The sequence below is a fragment of the Sipha flava genome, unplaced genomic scaffold (genome assembly GCF_003268045.1).
Source record: "Sipha flava isolate LNK unplaced genomic scaffold, YSA_version1 229_pilon_pilon, whole genome shotgun sequence".
Lineage (NCBI taxonomy): Eukaryota > Metazoa > Arthropoda > Insecta > Hemiptera > Aphididae > Sipha > Sipha flava.
The window spans coordinates 218727-243625 of record NW_020272866.1 but is presented as its reverse complement, the minus strand read 5'-3'; the positions used below and the strand labels follow the sequence as shown (position 1 = coordinate 243625).

Genomic DNA, 24899 nt, shown 5'->3' with positions numbered 1-24899 from the left:
AATATTCCTAGTAAATTCTTACCGGGAGGTAAGATTATTCTAGGATATTCTTACCGAGGGGTAAAACTCTCCTTGGATAATCGTACCCACTGAAGGGGGTATAATTAACCTAGGATAATCTTACCGATAAGCTAAGATAATTGTACCGAGGGTAAAATATACCTAGGAAATTCTTACTCCTCCCGGTAATATTTTCCGGGGGTATGATTTGCCTGTTACACCGGCATTGCAGGCAATAACGATACAAATGAAAAATACTGTTGTGTGCCGAGATTAGTTAATACATACGATTATAAACACAATAAATGCGATTAGAAAAAATCATCGGAATGTTTAGACAAATGTTTATTAAGCTATCAGTCATTATCCGTCTATATTCAGAGCACAATATGTTCAAGTTATCTATAGTTTTTTTTTTCGAGTAATCGAGGTTTACGCAGGGGAACAGAATTTTATTCGACTTATCAAAGTTTTCAACTTATCAAGGTTCGACTTATTGAGGTTCCACTGTAGTAATAAGTTATAAGTAATAATTTGAATTCAAATTGATTTAAATAAGTGTAGTGTGAAACTGTTAATTTATACTGTAAATTAAAAGTAATAAAAGAAGTGTAACATACATGTACATATAATATATTTTTTGTTTATCAACAACAAATTTTTTTTATTTCGATCGTGACAAACTAGAAAAACTCGGAGGTCGTTCGCAAGTCCATAGAAGTTTGCCACTGATGTACAGAGTACTTATCATGTGCACTCGTTAAACAGGTAGGTCTGTACGATACAATACGTTCATATGCAAAATGTTCATAACAAGAAGCCAATCGAAACGAATAATATTTGGGCATAACCAAAAAGTCGAATTTCTATAAGTTATATCAGTAAAAAAAAAAAAAACTCAACACGTTGGCAATGTATTAAAAGATACTGTAAAGCTAAGTACGTATAAAAAAAATACAATTTTTATCCAAGATCATCTTGAAAATGTATTACACCATTCTCCCATATAATCAAAATACAATATCGAGGCAAATAGTTAACTCACCGCGCAAACGGAAAGTAGTCGGATTCACCAATATTTTTTAGTTGAAAGGAAATCGACCTAATATTTCTTACTGCTGCTAATTATTATTAAAAACGATAACAGAACGTATTATTAGGTACTTACGTCAATAATATTAATATTGTAATTATTACTATTATTATTATTTTTAATATCATCGTCATTTCAGAATATTCGCACGCTTAATAGTCAATATGAATTACGCCAGTTTATTATTTAAACGTAAGAATTACAACGTTATTATCATGGCTCGTAAGTTCATGCATTTGCATATCAATCTTACAAAGTTGTATTTAATGACATAGAAATCCATTTTAAGATACCACAGTTAAATATGTGAAATCTTATTTTGCATGTTTTTGCATACTTGGTATGTTTTTGTATATTTGGCATATTTATGCATATTTCTATTTTATTAGGCATATTATACATTCTATTAGAATCTATCAAAAATTTAAATGGAAATTATATATAAAATTGAAAATATATATTGTATTATCTTTTCTTTTTTTATCTTCTTGATACTCGTACATTTAACGAATAAATTTGTTCCAAAGTTTCAGATTTAAAATAAATTACTGGCAAAGACGTAGGTACATTATACGCAGTTCATGAAGTCTCAAGAATAGTTTTAAATAGTATTTAAAATCTATTTTTTTTTTTTGTAACTATGGTATAAAGAATAAAATATACTATAAAAAAATGAATAGATAATTCATGTTAATTCAAAAATTATTTATGATTTTTTTTAAGAAAGCATTTTTTAAGTACATAATTTTAGATATTTAGTGCATATAAATGCATATTTTTAACTTTTTAAGTCATATTTCAAAGCATTTTTTGCCAATTTTAAGTGCATGCTTATTTAGGCATTTTTTAGAGCATGAACTTGCGAACCCTGGTTATTATTGTTCGTTAAAATAATTTAATGATTTTTATTATCACAACAAAACTATTGATAAATATACACAATACATAATATAATATTATCATCGAGTTTGTCTTCTTGAATTATTGAAATTCGATTTTTTTCGTTTTATATTTTGGTTCCTATAGGATCACGCATACTTAATACTTTTTAATGCTTTTTGAAGACGTATATTCAAATTTTTTTAAAAATTCGAATTAATTTATTCACGGTATAAAATTGATACAAAGTACTGAATAATATATTTTTGAGTTGTTATGAAGTTGCTCACTATTATTGTTGTAATTATTATTTTAAATAGTCATGAATTGTATATTATATTTAAATTTTAAAAACACACAAATGTTGAGTTTATAAGTATTTCATAAATTATCGAATTAAATATATAATTTTACGGGGTTTTAATAATTTATACGAAAAATCAGATTTCAATAATATATTAGGGGAAACAAATGCAGTGAAACGCTTGATGGTATATATAATATTCATTTCGAAATAAATATGTCAAGTTTTTACGATTATTTTCTCGTTTTAAAAACGATTTATAATTTTTTTGTTACATATTCAGACTTCAACACTGTTTATCGTTCAAAAGAATAATCACAGCTCGAATAGAAAATAATGAATTTTTTTTTTAATTTTTATTTGACTCATAATTTATAAAACTTCATTATCAATAAAACTATGATTATATGTTACAGCGACTTATGTGTGGAGAAGCTGCGAACACTGTGACTGTTGAAATATCCTTTTAATCCTTTAATTAAATTTAATCCTTTTTTTTTTCTCGTACATTACACACAGTATTATATTGTCATCTCGTCACATTCTTACGACCATAGTTACAGCATAGTATCGCTTTTCGATATGTTGTGTTGTACGTGCCAATCAATATTGATTTCATTTTAAATTAAATATAATAGAGTTAAAATAATAATAATAAAATTGGTCATTCAGACCACTGTATCATATTGCGTAGTATAGGCCAAATTAAATAAATGACCTAAGGCAGTAGTTTGTATAATTATATTATAGAACTTGATCGTCACGATAATAGGGTGATGCGGATTTTGGATCGGGACGCGTATGTGTTCACGTATTGAAGACCCGTGATTTTTTATGTTTTTTTTATTAAAATAATTTCAGTATTTAGTGTAAATTATTGTTTTGTTTTTGAGTAATCACAATACTAAATCTTATTCCTCTGTTCAATCTGTAACCGGTTAATTTATGATCGTCGAGGACAAGGTCTAAAAGGTGAAGTAGCCCTACCAAAACTCAGAGTGATTCTGTAACCGGTTAATTTTTAGTCGTTTGAGTTTTCAAATCAGATAGAGGTATACCATCGAAAGAAAGGTTGCCATCTGGTTAAAATGTTCACGGTTATACGCCAATCGACCGAAAGAGTTACTCTCTATGAAATTGTTTAATTGACTATATTATATTATAATTATTCGCGAGAAGTGTTATGTTGAACACTGTTGAATGACTAGGGACATTTCGAATTCGTTTTCAGAGTTTATCATAGTTTTACTCGATAATAAATAATTAAACGCGCGTGGCTTGTGTACATCGTTAACGAGGTAAATAAAACGTACCTCGTTATTCAGTGTTTTTTTTTTCGTTCTGTTGTTTGAATTGACATACCTCATTATATAAATTATTTTCATTGGTATATCACAATTTAATTTGAACGTTCATAAAGTACCAAAAACGATGCGTGGACGTGAGTGCTCATACGTATTCGCAAGGCTGAACAAGTTAAAAAGTAATAGTTAAGCTAATTAAGAGTTCATTTTTCTTCTTCAAATATCACTTTCAACACAACGGTTCAAATGTTTTCCAAAGTATATAGCTAATAATCAATTGATTAAATGTATAATCACGCTTGCACATGTCAGTGATTGACTTCGATCACTTTTTTATCGAAATACTATTATATTTAGATGAACAAAAATGTTTTTACAGGAAATCCTCTCATGGCTCATTAATATGTCGGATTTTGTTGTATAACTATTTTTTTTATTTAAGAAGAGAACATTTGAAGTAAAAGAAATTTAAATAAAAAAAAATTTTAACGTAATCTGTCTATTTTATAGAGTATGACCGTTTTTCTTGTAATACATGTTTATTTACTGAAAACCGCACCTGCTAGCCATGGCTCCAACGTTCTTAAGTAAATGTTATTTTTATTTTAAATTCCAGAAATTAAAAATATAAAAACATGTTTTTTTATACAAATTGTTGTGTTTAATAAAAGCACTTGGAATCGTAATGTTTGTGGAAGTGTTGAATGTACTGCATTAAAAGTTCCTGAATTTTAATGGGGATTAAAATAACGTACATACATTTTCACTTTGTTCATAATATTATTCAGTTAAAAAATGTACTTATTCTTAACGAAATTAATTTATTTTTAATTAAATCCTAACTATTATAAGTTTTAAATTAATAAAAAATTAAAGTAACTTTTAATTATATTAACTTATATATTTTTCTTGGTTAACTTAATTGAAATAGTTACAAACAATTGGCTAACTTGCCCAGCGTTGAGTTTTCTTGTTTCCAATCGAACGCGTTATGTTCATGCACATACATATTTTACGCCAAACGTGCGGTGCACGCGGAGCCGTTAAACATTATCAGGATTCATTACCGATGACCTTAGACATTAAAATAATATTAATTTTATTGCTCCTCGTGCGCACGGTGACGATCGATACCGCTGCTGGCTGCTGCCGGAGGTTTGATATGAGGAGGCGTATATTATCCGTATTATTATATCCACGAATATTATCTCGTACACATTTCTCTCATCTAGGACGTTGGGCACACGTGTTCGTAGAACGCATTAAGTATATATCGTAAAATTATTATTCAGATTATTAGTTTTTTTATTTATTTCTTAAACGTACACGTGCGTCATACTAATCATATGCTACACACACACGCACAACCATACAACGGTATTCGAAAATCCATCAACGATTATTACTACGACCGTGGTAATTGTTAACGTGCACACACCCGCATACCTTAGCAGCAGTGATGTCCAACCTTTTTTCGTGGGCGGGCCATTTTGGTAAACAGTTATCTTAGAGCGGGCCACCGAATATAAAAGTTCGAATGATATCAATATTAATCTAATAATGTTATTTTGTTAAACATAGTAGGTGTATACAGGGCCGTCCCGAAGATGAAAATCAAGGGGAATGAATAATATGAAAAATTCCGACTGCAATTTTTTTACTCAATGTATGTAGTATAATTAACTATAAGTAGTTGTATTATTACTTTTTAACATGAATATATGTGTCAGTGTCGCACGTTCTTAAAATTGACAGTTTAATTATATATATAATAATAATATTTTATATTGTATAATAAGTAGTTATATAAATTTTATTCATGTGTATGGTACGCCTAATTTATGAAATTGCCGATTTCATGAAAGCAACAACGTTGTCCTCGAATACGTGTAATCGGCAATTTAACTACCAATTTCACGAAATAGGCAAATTCTGATTGCTGATTTAGTGAATTAGGCAGCCTTTTTCTGCCGATTGCACGAATTCGGTAACACATTATTATGATATAATTACAAATAGTGGCTTAGGGAAGTAATTGAAAATTTCCTCCCTCCTTTAGAAGTTGGTGACAATGAGCTGGTATCAATCCCATCTGTGGATCGTGGGTGAGTTGATGCAGCTAACTTTCTTGCAGTTATCACAGAAGAAAAAGATGGCAAATTTCGTATTGAGACTAAAGAAGGAATTTTAAGCACATGGCTGGAGTGGAACAGCTTGGCAGCTACAAAGTACTGTTTCCTGACGACTGCAGACGTTCAACAAAATGAATATTCATTACGGGAACTTGTTAGATTGGGGTCAGTTGAGACCAGACACGGCTATTGATTGGCTATGTATTGACGTACTTATCGTACGAATTGCACATCTAAAACGCGCACATGTAAAATAAGTAATATGATGTGTAATTCGGCGTGTAACCCAGGCCATACTTGCCAAAATATTTAAATATAATACAATTCTTTTTTATTTACTTTTTTTACACATTAAAATATATTTATTATTTTATTATATTTCCGGTGTTTTACACATTTATTTAAATTAAATTATGCTTTATAATTTTTGAAGAAAGGTCTTGCCGATTTCACGCAATCGGCAGTATTATGTACTTTAAGTACATAATATATACATATTTACTTTAAGTTGTCGATTTCATGAAATCGGTAATTTTGTAAATTCGGAGAAACATATACACTGTGTTACGAAATATGTAATATTTATTTTCCGTAAGTAAAATTAGATCCTTCTAGGCTATAATGAAACAAGACCGACTGCCGACTGGTGTTTTCGTTAGGAGGATGAGACATCCCCCCAAGACCCCCCTTCGGGATGGACCTAGGTATACAATGTACATGTAGATCTATACATATTGAATTTGTTTTTTAAATATTTTATCGATTGTTGAAAGATTACAGAACGATACACGCTGTAGGTGCACATATTAATTTGATCAGTACGCTTTTTTTGAGTGTACGGGTTATATCGTACAATTTCTATCTGAAAATTTTCGAAAATTAAATTCATAAATTTAAAAAAAAATCGTATTTTATAATAATTTTACTTTAAAATTGTATTTGAAAGAAATTGTAGCGGACCACATTTAATACCATTGTGGGCCGTGGGTTGAGTACCACTGTTAAACAGTGTATAGAAATTATATTATAAACATATATATGTACGACCCCCCACTTCCAAAAACGTTGTATTATTTTTATTATTTATCTGTGTAGTGTTGTTACGCTCGAAATCGCGTTTTACGGTCTCTACGAGCTCCAAATTTCTGCGTCGACGGGTATGAGTACACACAGCACTTTATCCGCAGTAAATTTTCATCAACCCGTACGGTACCCCAAGCCCGACGTGTATACGTGCAATGGTGTTGCTCGACAACAATGTAAACGCATTTGCCCGCGGCACATCTAATGGTAATAATTTTAATCCAATAGGCCGAAAATCAAACGGGCCCGTCATTCAAAACGTTGTATTTGCGCGTTCCACGCACATGTACATATAAATTGTATACTATATATGAATACTATATTATGGTATACAACAGAACGAAATCCGACAATAATAATAATAATGTGTATTAGGGCCCGGCAAGCTTTCAATGAGCGCGATGTGTTTCCATCGAGTTATTATTATTATTTTTTTATTATTAACATTGTCTGGTCGGCGGTCCCGTGGGGATGGCTGGTAAACTGTGGTTTTTGTGATTGCTCTTCGAAGCGTTAAACTTTTCCAAGATTCTCTTATGCGTATTCCGCACTACGTGTATATAAAACGATTATAATGTGTACCGGTGAAGCCTTTTCTTCGTCTTATACACATTGTCCTTTTTTTTTCTCTTCTCTTTTCTCGTTTACAGCCGGCAACCGGTCGTCCGCCGATCATAGAATTTAAAAACACGCGCTCATATTATATAAATATATATATACAATACATACTGAGATTGCAGCTCGGCGTGTTATTGTAGTAATATTCTGAGCAGTTTTAACACAACAACAACAATAATAATAATAATAATAATAATAATAGCACATAACTACTGTCTCGCGGTAGTAGCAGTGATGGTGGTGGTGAAGTATTCCTTGCTCCGTCTCTTATACGTATTTATATATATTATTATCGTGCTATCAAAAGGTTAACAGCAGGCCACTTACGGACAATGCATTCTTGACCGGTGGACGACAAATGCGCAGCGGAGAAGAAAAAAAATTCACAATAATCATAAAACTCGTGAAATAAATATAATATACCAACCAAGTCAGATGCGTACGTATTATACTATATTGTATATGTTGTATAATAAATTATTGCACTGCAATATATATATTATCCGTTTAACCAATAAAAACAAATGCCAAATTGTTATTATATTATAAACTGCTTCGTACTACGGTCGATAAATTGTTTGTATTAACACACTAACGCCATTGTTCCGGTTAGTGCGGAAATCATAACGATTAGAATGCGGTAAGATTTATATGTAGGTACACATTATTTTCTTACAAATTAGTTTGTTTTGAAAATAGAGTTTTCATCCAACCACTCTGCGATTTGTGGATTTGCAGTAGCTATATAGCAGAGATAGAAAACTCAAAGTGAATAGAAAGCCAATTTTTTAGAATTTTAAAATGTGGCGGACCAGAGTAAAGAAAGCAAAAAAGTCAATGAAATGACAATTAACATTTATCTTATATAATTTAATTTTACGACTGGACCAATGAAACAAAATAAATACCTATAACTATGCTGCCGATATGGATACATATATATTTAGATAATTAATAATTTAACTGCAGTTCAATACTTGATAGTAAAAATATAATATCTATATTTTACGATCATCGTAATAAATTGAAATACCGATAAATGCTAAAATTAAATAAAGTAATTTGGAAACGTAACACGGGTCAGATAAATAAATACGAGGGCCAATTATCCACCCCCGCTAAATAGAAATAAAATTGTATAAAACAAATGCATGTACCTTAAAATATCGAATACACGACCTATTGCTACAACAAACTCGACAAAACGTCATATCGTTTTAGAATGCCGCCTGCCGTATATAAAATCACAGAACGATGTCTGTGAAACATAACTTGTATAATTTTACTTTCAAATCCAATTTTATTTCCTAGTATATTATTGCATATCGGTTGTATTGTTGTCGATGGTAGGAGGTGGTAGGAGGCGATCATTTTTCGTCGACTTATACGTGTATATCAGCGCGGTGATATTCGATTACTTTGACAATGTATTCCAATATTTTGAATGGTTCGAGGGGTAGGAGATATTTCGATATGGTTGATGAAGTACCAATAACGATCGATAAAATGGGAAAAAGGGTTGAATAGCGCACCTGTGTACCGTACATAGGGGAACCGATGATCGACGTCCTTGACCCGTGTAGGTCACGACGAAACCGGAACTAAAAATCTCTAGGGGTGCACGTAATAATAATAACACGGGAACAAATCACGGAGGGTCGGAACAACGACACGAATCGGGGTGGATCTCCCTTTCGAACATTCAAGTGCTGCTGCAAGTGCATATGGAAATCAAACGGCACACCGTCGACCGTGTTAACAGTTCGTTTTTTTTTTTTTGTTTCGAGTAGATGAAATTACGTCGAGCGGAATGAAATCTCGCACACCTTTGACACATCTGCCCCGATCCGCGCACGAATACGTAATGCATATATTAATACAATAATGTAATGTTAAATGTTTAAACTGTTGTGCGCGCGGACTACCTGCGGCGACAGCAGAGTCGTTAAGGGTGTATTACGCCAGGTTAAAGCGCGCGGTATTCGGTTTGCCTAGTGATGATGAAAAAACGCGTTTTTAAATAGAAACCGTGACCTGAGTAATGAAACGATAATAACGTCCGAAACGCAGCGCGAACGCGTCGCATAAAGAACACGCACACAATGCACGCACGCACGTCCGTACATTATGTATGTATACGTACGTGCACGGTTGTGCTCGTTTTTAAAGGTGAAAAATATTGGAAGGAACACACACTTCCATGAACACATTGTGCGAAATGTCTTCTGTAATCGATGTGACACGTTTCCAAAGAAGAGGGTAATCGGTTGCACGTGGTCTCGTCGTCGTCGTCGCCGTCGTATTCTTCGGGTCGCATAATTTTCTAATGGGTTTTTCGTGTTATGTGCGCGCCGGAGGGGCAGATGAAATAACAATTTTCACAAAACCCAATAAAAATATACGAGTACAATGGGACAAGGTTTAGGTAGCCCAGGCGCTCGTGTACCACTAACAACACGAGCGCCCGTTTATTGTATTATACGCGCGCGCGCGCGCACAATACAGTCGTCGCTCGCGCCGTACGTACAATAACAACGATAATAACGATAATAATAATAGAGACCCGTCCGTACGACGGTCACACCACGGACGTGTTCGGTCGAAAACATTTGTCTCGTCTCAAGCCTTTGCGCTTTTACAAAATGGTCGCTTGAAAAATAGTGTACGTAAGACAAGACGATTTTTCAAGCACACTCGTCCTCTTCTGGGCTTGACTTTTGCGTTCGTTCAAATTATGGAATTTCTGCAAAATGTTATGGCAGCTCGTACAGCTACGCTTACCAGTAGTGACTATTGTTTCCCGAACGAGACATTAATTTTCTTCTCAAATTATTTTTCATTTAATCTTCCTGGAATCGTCGATTTTTAGAACAATACTTTTGCTATGTCTATACACGTATATCCTAATCATTTTACACTTTTCGTACCCAATTTTAAATTTGAAAAACTCTGAAAACGTTGGTCTAAATGTTGATCATGCTAGACCAACGATTCCGGACAAATTTATGAAAAATAAACAAATAAATAAACATATTAACTGAGCGGTTATTTGCGAGAAAAAAAATGGTGTACCCGTGTGAAAAACAAAATTAAATATCGCCACACAGGATACTCTCCTTAAGAGGTATAAGAGATTTATGTTTTGTAAAATATTACCTATCTTGTCACGCGTGTATATTTTTCATACAACTGAAGGAATAACATCACAATCTTAACATAATAAGATAAAAGCGTAAAACCCTGGTTACGAGCAATAACAGTGTAAATAAGTTTGGTATATTATGTCGTAGGAGAAAATTCTCGGCAAGTTTTACACGACCACGGTCTCATCAGGTTACACGGGTTGCACGCAATCGGGACGTACGTGAATTAGTCGGGTTTCTCCCCTAATAGTGTGCACTGTTTTTATAATATTTATACATACACACACGCGCGCATTATGCACCGCACCTAAAACCCGAAGTCTTGAGTTTTTATCGCCATAGTTAAATGAACAATAGACTTTGTGGGTTTTCACGTTTTAACGTATAACATAATATACTGAAAAATAAATATTATTAAATTCCTATTGTTAAAATTCTCCTCCTGTGCTCACGCACAGTACATGTATTATGTACATTGTTGTGTTTTTAATACATTTTACACCAGGTGCATGGTGTACAGCAAGTGAATAAATTGGTTAAAAAATATAATCAATGTTTAATTATTATATTTTGACTTCTTTGTAATTTATTAAATTTTTTTTTACGTTCCTGATTTTATATAGGGTTCAATGCGAAGAGTTTCAACACAACCTCAGCGATTTACAACAATAAAATACTGGTTTAATTTTAAAATGTACCTATTATTTTTTTATTCATATCAAAACGGCATACAAATTACCACATATCATACAATGTGTGATTCGCACATACTCTTAGTGCAATTTTTCTTATTTACTCGTCACCCATGAATTTAGATCTGATGCCTTTGAGATAATGATGTACATCATATGTTATCAAAAAGTTATTGTTATCTGTTACCTAACAGTAATTTGTTGGGTACAAGTTGGTTATGCTCAGTACACCCTGGTATAGCACTCGTGTATAAATAACTCAATTCTAAATTTACATATTCCAATTTCACTTCTTAAGTAGATATAAAATGTGATTAAAATTTGACTTGACACATGAAGAACAGAATAATATATGAAAAAATATATTATGAAAAGTTGAGCACAATCAACCAATCAAACTAGAAATAGCTAATTTTTTAAAAACATTTGAGCTATGCTGTAGTGAAAATATGTCGGGGTTTCGTTTGTTTCTATTTGATATACCAATTAGTTCTACCATACCATATTGTTATGAAATTTCAATTGTGGCAAAGATGTATGCATATGATTATAATAAGATGTAATGGTTTTGCACGTGTCATAATAAAATAGATATATAGGTTCTCGTTAGAGTGAATGCCGATCAATTTAAGGAGCAAAAAAAAACCTACTAAACGTGTTTCGAGAAAAACACGAATCGAAATTGTTCCTTTATTGTGTGAAATCGATTTTCAATTTTGAACGATTACGTTTAAATTGTTCGATCTGCTTTACTGGACGGGGGATCTTTTTTTATAGTGTAATAACATATACGCCGGTGCCACCACAATGAGAACGATTGCACCCGCCAATTTGGCAATGCATCTTTGTATCGCTAAAACGAGTTTAAACCCAAGTGTTTAGCATTCTCCCGCGGACGAGGATCGATGGTGAGGGGTGTACCCGTACGTGTATAGGTATAGGTCGCCGATGAACCGATAATAACGTAAATAACTCGTGTGCGGGTCTCTTCTAATGGAATACGCGAGAACCTGAACAATGTAAGAGCAGGTCACAACAATAAAAATGCGATTTCGTTTGTTGTAAAGATTTCTTGTTCTTATACGCGTACGGTTCTACGTACATATATAGGTTTCTCCGCGTATTATAATGTTATACATGTTACGACGGCATAGACACTATTTGTATTGTATATATGTATACACTATTATTTTTATTATTTTTTTTTCTCTCGTTGCAGCAGCCTACTAAACCGTGTTCGGGTCTGAAACGCGTTTGTTATAATGTTATATTGGCATCGCGGTGGCGCCAAGGATCGCGAAAACAAGATCTTCGAGGATAAAGGACTGCGCGCACCGCAGAGAACGATGCTCACAGCGTTTTTAAGTGTGCGTGTGTTTCTTTACGTGTGTAAATCTTTACACGCACTGATTTATATGAAAACAAACCAATGGTCCCAGGGAAACATTGTCAAATAAACATTTCGTTTTGTCGGTACAGACATAGGTGTACACGCAAACTCTTTTCTCTTTACACGCTCGGACGCTATAAATCAACAATCGCTTTCAAACAAAAAACAACAAACGTAAATACAGCGCTTGTCGATTTATCATCGCCCTCGCCGCCGTTCGTTTACAAACCAGTCGACGATAGTTCGTTATTTTAATGTTTTTAATCGAGAGGGAGAGAGTGAGAGAGAGAGAAACATCTCTCGTACATCCCAAACGAGTAAATGAACGATGCACCTTTGCGAAAACAAAAAAACAAATCATGGCAATTACGTAGTTACGCTATATATGGGATAACTATAGGTACCCTTTAGGGCAGAATTTTTTCTGTTCCCGTCCCGCTACACGTTGCGTCACTATATACTCTTTCGGCGAAATCGGTGTAATACATTATTATTCCAACACTTGTTCCGTGGTAATTAGGGTACTAAAAATAAAAGAAACACACCATAAATATATATAATATCAATAATTACGCGTACATTATAATAATTACTGCCTTACATGGAGATTGAATGAGTAGAGACGGCACAGAGAGAGAGTAAAGAAATAGGTAAGATAATTGCGATATTTTATAGCGTCCTATACAGAGAATTATAATAATAAAAAAAAAACCCCTAATACTGATTTAGGCATGTTTTTTATTTTAATAAGCTTGTACAAGGGTGTCTATTAGAATCTGTAAGTTAGAGTTGAGACATTGGACCAATAAACAGCGTATATAGTTTATAACGATGAAAATAGCGATACATAATATTGTGATCAGTGATGTAGTCCTAAAAAAAGTCTCGAGTATACACCAATTGTAAGTAAAAAAGGTGAGCGGGCTAAATTCTTGCCCCTCTCCAATTTTTTGTTGTCTATGAGCAATAAGATTAGCTAAGAAAATAAAGATTTGAATTTAAAATCAATAGAATGTAATTTAAGAACATTTTGGTGTCTTGCAGCAGTGTAATGGCTTTTTAAACTATATTTCCGTACAATAAAATGTAGACATTTAAAATGTAAAATTTATAACCTTTCCTAATAAACACGATAACAAGGAAATATGTTTGGTATTTTTGATTTTTGTAAAAAAGAGGTCAACATTTGTTAATACTGTTTATAGCTCTAAAGTTTATAGTTTAGCCGTATAACAGTATATTACAAATTATATAAATATACGCATCAACCGTAAAATTGAGAAGTCTTCATACGCCGAATACAGTACCGCAACTACAAAATAGAAGGCCCGTGTGCGGTAATTATATTGGGCCCTTTCCAATGATTTATTTTTGTTCAATTTAAGTATCAATTTTTTTAAGGTTTTAAAGCACGTTTTACATCATTGTATTGAAGGGATAACGGGTGTATACGTTATATACTCAATACGCTATTTTTATCCATGGCGTATAGCTTGTAATTTGATAAATATAAATAGTAAAACTTTTGGATATATTTATGACGTGATTCGGTGTCGGATTTGTATTATTATTTTTCTATTTTTTTTTTTTTTTTTTTATGAAAAATTCAAATTTGTTTTCATTTAACAAGTTTTCATTATGATAGAAAAATAGGATCCCAAAGACTGTGAATTCGTGGATAATAAATTATAGATCAGCAGAAGACAATGAAAGTAAATTATGTCACCCAGATGTAGGTCCGAATTGTGAAAACAAAAAAGTCTTTGGAGAATACTGACGTAAAAAAAGTAACCATGATCTATTTTTTTTTGATTAATTTTTTTGTCAATATAACAGTAATAAACGTGATATAAAATATAAGCGAAGTCTAAAATTGTTTGTATGTCATTTTATAAATTTATACCATAAACACGTGCTTTCTAACTTTAAAAATAGATAGAGATATAAGAAAGAAGCGATAAGTGGATCGCCTCTCCCTTGGGATTGGGTTTTTTTAAATTTAGTTTATCGCTGGCCCAACAACATCTATTTGCAAATTTTATATAATTATTATAAAATAAATTTTATCATCAATACATTAATGTTAAAGTGTGTTAATATTATTAAAACAAAAACTCTATTTTTGTATTTATACCTAAAATCCGTATGTATACCTTATATTATATGTATATAATATATTTATATATATATATATATATATAAACTAGCTGATCCGGCTATGCTTTGCAATTGCTAGATTTGAGTACATTTATAAATGTTTATATAGGAAAATGTGAAGAGTTTGATATGAATTATATCAGATATTTAATTTGATTAATTTTTTTTGTATAATTTTATATATAAGTTTGGAATATATTTGTTTTGTTATGATGTATGATTTTTATTTTTTATTTCGTCAATTATTTCAATTTGTATTGAACTCTAAATATTTCTGGATACATCACGTTAGGTATCTCACCTTTTGGGACCAGCACAAATATATTTTTTTTTGCAAGTGATAGGTGACAGAGCTATGAACCATTGACCATTGGAAAAAACACTGGACGGTTACGTCTAAACCTGCAATGTTTAGTGTTTGACCCTGTGCCTTATTAATAGTCATTGCAAAGCTTATTTTCACTTTATATTGGAGCCATCTGAACTAGAATAGAAAATTGGTTAGTAACATTAGCATTCTAGAAACCAAGACCGTTTCCCCAGCTCCACAATCAAACAGACAGTTTTTTAATGATTTTATTTGTGACCTTGTACCATTACATAATTTTGGTAGACTTAAGTTCCGAAGTAAAATTATTGGAAATCTATAATTTTTATTGGCTATTAACAATAACGCGTTGCTATGACCTTTTAAAATTAAATTTTTCAACTAACAAATAGTTCGCACGAACCATCAACAAAGTTATAAGTGAACACATACAATTCTCTTCAAAAGTTTCGTTATTACTTTAAAGTTTCATATTTAAGTGATTTTAAATTCTCAGTGAACTATTTTTGCAATACCACTAATAAGTGGTCGATTTGTCAACTTTTGAAATAGCGTATTTTCCAGTAATTGGAGATAGTGTATGCAGACGTTCATCAAGCAGATAGTTTCACCAGGTAAGATATTTTAACCTTTTTTCAACCCTTTCAATCAATTAGGAAATATTAAAAAAAAAATTATTTATAAGAAAACTGTTATTTTTAGTTAAAATAAAGAAAAACAATTATTTTTGTAACTTTTTAAAAAAATTTAAAGTTTAAGTTCAATTTTATAAATCCTATTCTCAAATGAATTATTTACATTTGCACAGATACAAATTTATTTATTTCATTTTTTTTTTTAACATAATAATGTCAATGGTTAGCTTTGATCGATTTATTGAAAACATTGAAAAAAAAAAATTACATCATTCGCACTATAAATTTTATTGGCTATTAACAATAACGCGTTGCTATGACATTTTAACATTACATTTTTCAACTAACAATGGTTTCCTACGAATTATTTGTCACATCATCAACGGAGTTGTAAGTGAACACATACAATTTTCTTCAAAAGTTTCATTATTACATTAAATTTTCAAGTTTAAGTGATTTTAACTTGTCAGTAAACTATTTTTGCAATACCACTGATCAATGATCGATTTGTCAACTTATGGAATAGCATATTTTCCAGTTATTGGATATAGTGTATGCAGTCGTCCATCAAGCAGATAGCTCCACCACGTAAGAACTTTTCACCCTTTCAAGCAATTAAAAAATATTAAAAAAAAATTATTTTTAAGAAAACTATGATTTTAAGGTCAAATGATTTTCAATATCAAACCCATTGTTTTTCCAAATACCTTTTTCATTCTAGTATACTACATTCACAGACATGTGGAGACCTATATTTCAGGGGTACCTACTATACTTTGAGCTTTATTTTAATAAAATGTGGATATATTTATTAAATTATAATGTATAAGAGTTCAATAAACATAAATCAAATTTTTTATTTATGATTTGTACCTACTTTTGTAGTCAATTTTAGCTGTTATTTTATCATAAAGTTATATTATGTTATGTTATGTTATATTATCATTAAGTTTTTGCACGAAAATTTAATTTTAGTTTTTCTATTACAAAACAACATTTATTTTTTGCCAAATATTTTAGAATAAATTACATTTATTTAAAACAACATCAGTTAAAATACGAACCCCATTTACAACATTTCGACACAACACAACACTCGGCACCCTTTGTGGGCACAGATATGACTATACTCTGATTACAGACAATTTTGATTTTGCAAGTTGTTAACATCAATTTATATATTTTTATTTAAAAACAAATTCTTTGTAATATTATTGCACCATAGCATATTCAGTGGCTATATAAAAATAGTTAAAGCTATAATTTAATTTAATAAGTAAAACATTAATTCAACAACTTCAATTAACTCAAGTCTCGATAATGACTTGATATTGTATTTAATAAGAGTTGAAGTATTTTATCATTAATATATCAGGTTAAACCCAATAATTAATATACTAAAAATATTTGAAGCGAGTGAGGTTTGTACGTAATACGTCCCTCGTTGAAGTTTTGAAAGTACATTTCGTTGAAGTTTGTCATATTTTCAATACATAAACATAACACTTCAAATAGCAACAGTCTCGTATTAAAAACACTTGTTGAGGGGCAAGTTCAACAATTTGACGTGATTGTTCAATTTCTTGCAGATAAATACACGTACCTTGCTTAGTTAACTATACAAAATTTAGAGACCAAAAAATAACACTTACTTAATAATAATGGGTAAAAACATGGACTGCTCCATGAACACCACCTGTGGGTGTTCAAATTACGGTGGGACTTTTTTTCCTTTAAAACAAGTAATAAGCCCGATATCCTGATATGCCGATGAGATAATATTTGAGGTGGTGGATCGCCATAATTTATTCTTTCAATGTCACAATTTTTTCGAGGCAAGTACTAGCATTTCCTCGCACTCAACCCCACACAATATAATTTACAGGTTTGTTTTGCATGGCCGTATTACATTCTCTTGCGGTTAACTCTATAGAGGTGTAGAAAAAATAATAAAATATGTTCTTACCCTCTGGTGAGGCTGGGTAAGTCCCTCATCCAGTGTGACGTCTTGATTAGTCCCCCCCCCCATGAGGACCCACCTTGACGTGGTGGGGGGGCTTGCGTCCCTCAACAGTTCCGAGAGCTATGCCAACGGTAGTTTACTACCAACAGGGTCTCCCATGTTGGACAGGTCGACGAACTGAGGGCTGACAAAGTGGTCCTCGACAAAGGGTAGGACGGGCTCTTTAGCCTTGGTTGGCAGCCGTCCTAGAGGAAGGAAAACCTTGATCAAAAACCCCCTGGCAGTAGGGTTAAAATGCAGTGAAGGAAATCACTTAAAAAACCAAAACATGCACTGTCAAAAGTCAACTCTTGTTACCACCTCAGGGGCGTCGGAACCCCAGAGGTCGGCAGGAGTGGGTGGTTCCGGTGTCAAAACCGGAACCAATGTAGCGGGCCCACTCCGGTCGTCATCCAGCGACCGCGAGGGTGCGGGGGTGGTCGTCCAGGCCCCCGCTACTCTATCTATTACTGGGACGAGGAATATACGACTTGATAGGATGGAACAGCCCTCCAAGTCTTGTTACTCGAGGTATGACAGATATACCAACAAAAAACCACAAAATAACACTTGTGGAAAACGATCGATATACGACCAAGTTGATCAACTATTCTTAAAGAAGTTTACAATGGATAAGTCCAACAAGTGGGAACTTCCAAAAACAAACACCATGCTGAGTCGAAGGAAATGGGAGGTAAATATATATATATTATTGATTAAAACATTATGTAGGTATAATTAAATTTTAATCAAATTTTTAGATGCAATATAATTAATTTAAACTTATCATGCCACATTTTTGTGACCAAACTTAAAAAATAAAGATATTCCCCTTATATCATTGTACAACATATTTTATTATATTCAAATTTATTTTCGGTATGAGACTACGTTTGCAAATAGTTCAGTGTTTATGACTCCAAATATATCCCTGTGTAGATTATACCATTAAACTATTAATAATCCATGATAACAAAATATTTACCCACTTGTATGATAATATTATGAAACATTCACATTTTTTCAATTTAATAACTATTGAAATTGAATTATGATTAAGTATTTATTTATTTATTTATTTATTTATTTTTAGTTACCAGATTTTATCACTTTAAAAAAATCGTTAAATAATGTGAAAGATAAACTTGATGATTTCAACTTGAACGAATGGCATAAAAATACCAAACAGACTAATCCAGCCGATAAAGTTCTATATAAAGTTAGAGGGGCTGGGCGTCCTGAGTTATTGACTACAGCTTGGTTGAAGTTTTATGAAATATTAAATGATAATGATGTAATACCTCAAAAGAGTATTGATGGTGGTAAACTCTGCAGTGTTCATCTATGTGAAGCTCCAGGAGGGTTTATTACTGCTCTAAACCATTTTATTTGTAACAGAGATATTGATGTTGAAGTAAGTAATCTAATTTTTTAAATTTTTTCCTTCACTAACTTATAATTTATTTTATTATTATTATTTTTTTTTTTTTTTAGTGGGATTGGATTGGTGTTTCTTTGAACCCATATCATGAAGGAAATGGTAATCCTGATATGATTAGTGATGATAGATTCATATTACATACGATGAGCCATTGGTTTTTTGGTAAAGATCAAACAGGAGATATTTTCCAAAGAAACTTCTATAAGGATCTTTGTGCCTATGTTAAAAAACGTTTTGGAAAAAAAGCAAGCATGGTAAGAAAAACATTACTTTAATTTTTGTTATATTTATATTCATTTTAATGGTTAATTTTGTAACTAAAGTTTGTTTTTTAAAATTTTTCAGGTAACAGCCGACGGTAGTATGGATTGTCAAAATAATCCGGATGAACAAGAAGATGTAGTCACGTGTTTGCAGTTAGTAGAGACAATGGTCGCCCTTATGATACTTGAAAAAGGTAATACTAATATTTTTTATTAGTGTTAAAATTTTTAATAATAATATTTTTACTAACAATAATTATTATTTTTACAGGTGGTACATTTGTTCTGAAAATGTTTACCATGTTTGAATGTAATACATTATGTCGAATGTATTTGTTGTGTTGTGCTTTTGACTCGGTACAGATAAAAAAACCGTTAACAAGTAAACAAGGAAATTCTGAGATTTATGTTGTTTGTCGAGGTTTTAAGGGATTTCAATGCGTAGAACCTTTGATACATAAATTTTTCTCAACTTATAATCGCAGTAAGTTTTGTTAAATATTAAATTATTCAATTATTATTTAATTATATTCTATAACAATTGTTTTATAATTTTAGCACTGTCTTATAACTGTTTGTTTCCATTGAACGAGTTGCCAAAAGATTTCTTATCATCCGTATATAAGTGTTCCAAATATTTTAGTGAATTGCAAATGCAAATTATAGAGAATAACATAAAATGGTTTTTCCAAAAAACTGAAAATGATATTAAATCATTGACAGAATTACAGTATTGTGTCGCTAACACATATGTCAATAGATTTCAAATAAAACCAATTGACCCTTCTCAGGAAATTGTTGGACAAAATAAACTTAGAGTATGATTTATAGTATTTAATTTTTTTTTTTTGTTAACTTTCATTGATATTTTACCTATTGTGCATTAATCTTTTTGGAGATAAATTTCAATATAAATAAATATTTTATTTTAATTTATCATTCAAACATTTAAAAATTAAATTGTGATTAACACAAAATTATTTATTATTGAATAGGCCATTCAGTTTGATCTACCGAAAGTTTCAACAACGAAGACAGATATGAATTGTTCATTTGCCGAAAAAATGCGTCAAGTGGAATACCTAGAATTAGATGAAGCTAAATTACTTCAAGATCAAGTGAATAGTTATAAGCAAACTCCATGGAAGTATGATGATGAAGTTTCGTGGTTTACCGCAGAGGTTAGTAGAATTATAAAACTTAAATTTAAATTTCATATAATTAATATACTATATGATTACATAATTTATATAATATTCGTATTGTTTAAAACTAAATGATAATTTTTTATTTTGTTTTGTTTTATTTATAGGATGCCAAAATTGATTTGTTTAGTTTGAAAATGCAAATGGGTAAGCCTGTTTCTATAATTCGTAGCTCAAAATTTTGTGCAAATGAACTTATTGATTACAACAATCGAGCAAGATCATTGTTTGCTGTTCCAACAGAAGACGCTATAAAGCGTAGAGAGTAAGTTTTTAATTTTTGAACCTATGTTAATGAAATTATATTTCAACTTAATAATAAGTATAAATATAATATTAATCTATTATTATATATATAAATGTTTATATTGATATTAACTAATTAATATTTAATTTTGTTTCTCTTATGTATAACAGATATTTTCGGCTTCAAATTCCAAAACAAGCGGTCCATGGTCGATTGATTGTTTGTGATGTAACATCGATTTATGCCAATGATTGTATAAACAACAGTAGAAAACAGCTTGACTCTATAACTTTAATTTTAGAATCATTAAAGAAACTTAAAGCTTCTGACAGTTTTTTGTTAATTGGATATCCATTACTTTCTCAAGTTAATGTTGGTGTTTTTTATATACTTGTTAATATGTTCCTTAAGGTATTTATAATTTATGAACTAGAACTTTTAAATTATCTATTGCTATTTTTTCAATGTAATTTGTATTAAATTTAAATTTTCTTTCAGACCGGAGTGATCAAACCTGTTCAAATGGGTCATGCTTTTGTATTTTGTTCAAAAATTAATGGCAAAAGTATAGATGATTTAATGTCCGTTTTGTTTAATGTAAAAGAACATATCAAGGATCTTAATATTACGGAAATTATGGAAAAGCAAGGCCAATCCTTACTTTCTTTCTTTCCGATCGATAAACTTATGTGTAAGTTTTTATTTTTTATTTTAGATAAAACCAATTTATTCAACATGTTTTATTATTTTAAAGTTATAACTTAAATGTTATTTTATGTTTCAGATGAATCCATTTATAAAGACATTGTTGCTGTTAATTGTTTGGTTATTATCAATGACGTGAAAAAAACTATTTCTTCTTATTTACAACAAAATTGACCATGAATATTTTTATTATTTTTTTTTGATTATTGTTTAATTTTTTTATTTTTTATTAACATTTTGTTATTTTTTCTTTTTTTACTCGTTTTTTTTTTGTTTTATATATTTTTTGAAGTTGATATTTTATTTATTTTATTAATTATTATTGTTCCATTTGTATAAATTTCAACTTATTCAAATTTATAATTTTTACTGTGTTAAATTATTTTGAAAAATGATTTATATTGTTGAAGATTGAAATTATTACTTTATGTATAAGCTATTTTTTTATATATATAATTTTTTGTTATTTATTTTTTTGATATTTTTTTTAAATTGTTTGTCGAAGTTCTATACATTTTACCAACTGCTTTTTTTTTTTTATGTTAAGTGATTATATTGTACTACAATAACTTTTTTATAAATCTGTTAATATTTATTTTTTTAAATATAACATATTCATATGAATACATAAAACTATTTTATACGACTACTAGCTGATCCGGCAATGCTTTTCTATTGCTAGATTTCAGTACATTTATATATGTATTATATATGAAATATTTTTTAAAAATAATTTTTTCTTTTATGAAAAATTCAAATTTGTTTTCATTTAACAAGTTTTCATTATGATAGAAAAGTGGGATCCCAAAGACTATGTGAATTTGTGGATAATAAATTATAGATCAGCAGAAGACAATAAAAGTAAATTATGTCACCCAGATGTAGGTCCGAATTGTGAAAACAAAAAAGTCTTTGGAGAATACTGACGTAAAAAAAAGTAACCATGATCTATTTTTTTTTTGATTAAATTTTTTTATCAATATAACAGTAATAAACGTGATATAAAATATAAGCGAAGTCTAAAATTGTTTGTATGTCATGTTATAAATTTATACCATAAACACGTGCTTTCTAACTTTAAAAATAGATAGAGGTATGAAGATTGGTTAAATTAAAAATCAATAACCACTTAATAAAATAATTAGTCCATTTGTTTAGCATGTAAAAATATTATAAAATAAATACAAATGTATAATATTCTATCAGGTTTTGAGTGAATGCTAGTAAAATGAATTTTGTTCGAGCGAAGCGGGAAAAATTTTTTTGGTTCCTACCATATGATAGTTACTACATGAAATAAGGCGTATACTCATAATTTATTTTAGCAATACATCATTGTCTATAGATGTTGTATATTATATTTATGCAGTAAATTAATTTCAGTAGTTTAGATATGTAGATAGTAGTTTAGGTATGTTGTATTCTTACTCAAATACTCAATGGACTCATTTTTAAATAAATATTATATTATTCTAAAATATTATAATAATCTTACCTGAATTTTGAAAAATTTTCTTTTTATTATTAAATAATTGTGTATTTGTAAAGTGTAGTTTATTTCAGGCTGAGACTAGGAGCCCCCCCCTAAATTTATGTAAGCCTTAGGACCCGTGTGCGTGGCATACTCTGCATACCCGGTTTTTGTGGCAGTGGCCGAATACTCGCTTATACTACTATACGTATACTACTATACTATACCACTGATGTGACGCTACTGCAGACGCGATTGGTCGATCGACAGCAACAGGATCAGTTACGAATATATGGTTTCGACTGGTACATTGAAGCGTCTCATATTAGAATCAGATTTAATGGATGCCGAATGGAATCGGCCAAAGACCCAAAAAATATATATTTCCCAGTTTTTTATTTATTCAATGGCAATCATAGAAGAATGTATTTAAATTCCCACAAAATGTGCATATATAACAAGTAGCAAAACATGTTTGAATAAGCAAGAAAATTTATTGTTTGTTAATGTATTTGGGACCTCCGTATTACATTCCACTCAAGGGCCTTCACGAACCAAAACCCGCCCTAGTCTCGTGCGCCGATCGCGCGTATATTATCTACAGACAATGGACGGGCGTTGATATCGTTTCAAAATATAAGTATATATTTATTTCATTTTTTTTTTTTTTTTTTTTTGTTCGTCGACGCACGCTCGTGCATGAAGAAAGACAGAGAAAAAAAAAATCAAAATTTTCCGAAAATAAGGTTTAAAAAAAAACTACGATTTTTTCTATCCATTGCTCTTTTTATTATTCGTATGTCACGTCAGCGGATCTGTTGTGCACGTGCAGTGGCGACGGCGGCGATGACAGCGTATGGAACGTGATACAGCGATGAATAAAAATAAATAAATACCCGTTGAATCCTTTGCGGCACGTTATTTTGCATCATCTCGGGTAGGGGGGGGAGGTCCAAAAATGATAGTAAAAAAAAAAACCGTACAACTTTACGTGTACCTGCGACGTGTCCGCGGAATCGACGACAGTAACCCGACCCGCAGGTCACACCCCTTTCGCTGTCGCATATTGCGAGTGCGGAGTGCACAATCGTTATGTGTCTATTGTGATACGTGCACGGTACAATGTGACGGTGCAAGTGTTCGTGATAGAAATCGACGCGAGCCCAACGTCTCCGCGAGAAATCCGATACTCTACCCGTTCATTAATACACCCGTACACCGAAACGTTATGTTCGTTGTGTACGTACACATTACGTTGCCGTTCGTACGCATAAGGATTCCAACTCGACCGGGTTAACCCCTCGCAACCCTTCACCTCGTTCAGCACTCGCACGAACACTTTTTGTTCATCCCAGTTATTATTATTTCGTTTATTTTGATTTTTTTTTCGTCGTCGTCGTCGTCGTCGTCATTTGGGGCCAAGGACGCAAAACATTATAAGGTTTGTTTGCGGGTCGGCGCGTATAGTGTTACGCCGTCGACATTCCGGGGTGTCGTGTTTCGTAGCCCGTTCTCACGGATTTCGTTATAACCCTCGCATCGTCGTAACACGTGTTCGCCTCCACCACACCCCCCTGTAATCCCCCTAACAGGACAGTTAATGTGCGTGTGTCTTTTCTCGGTTGTCCACTCGGGCCCGTGTCGCGCACACACATTGCGCCCACACGCTCGTCTCGCGTGCGTCTACGTGGTTTTTTTTTTTGTCCCCACATCTCTTTCATCTTCTTCTCGTTTTTCATCTCTCCATGTGCAGACGGTGGCGGCCCGCGCTAAATTTTACAAAGCTGACGAGCACGCGTATATTACT

The 24899-nt window shown here is 31.6% G+C and overlaps 1 protein-coding gene across 1 annotated transcript; it reads left to right on the top strand.

Annotated features, from left to right (window-relative positions):
- Positions 1–17981: 17981 nt before the first annotated feature.
- LOC112683574 (cap-specific mRNA (nucleoside-2'-O-)-methyltransferase 2-like) lies at positions 17982–21783 on the top strand (the record flags this gene model as incomplete). Its single annotated transcript, XM_025554655.1, has 11 exons — positions 17982–18454; positions 18854–19174; positions 19255–19455; positions 19547–19658; positions 19736–19948; positions 20023–20282; positions 20460–20645; positions 20777–20934; positions 21087–21327; positions 21415–21607; positions 21701–21783. Coding segments are annotated over exons 1-11 (2373 nt in total), but the record flags the coding sequence as incomplete, so codon positions are not given.
- Positions 21784–24899: the final 3116 nt, after the last annotated feature.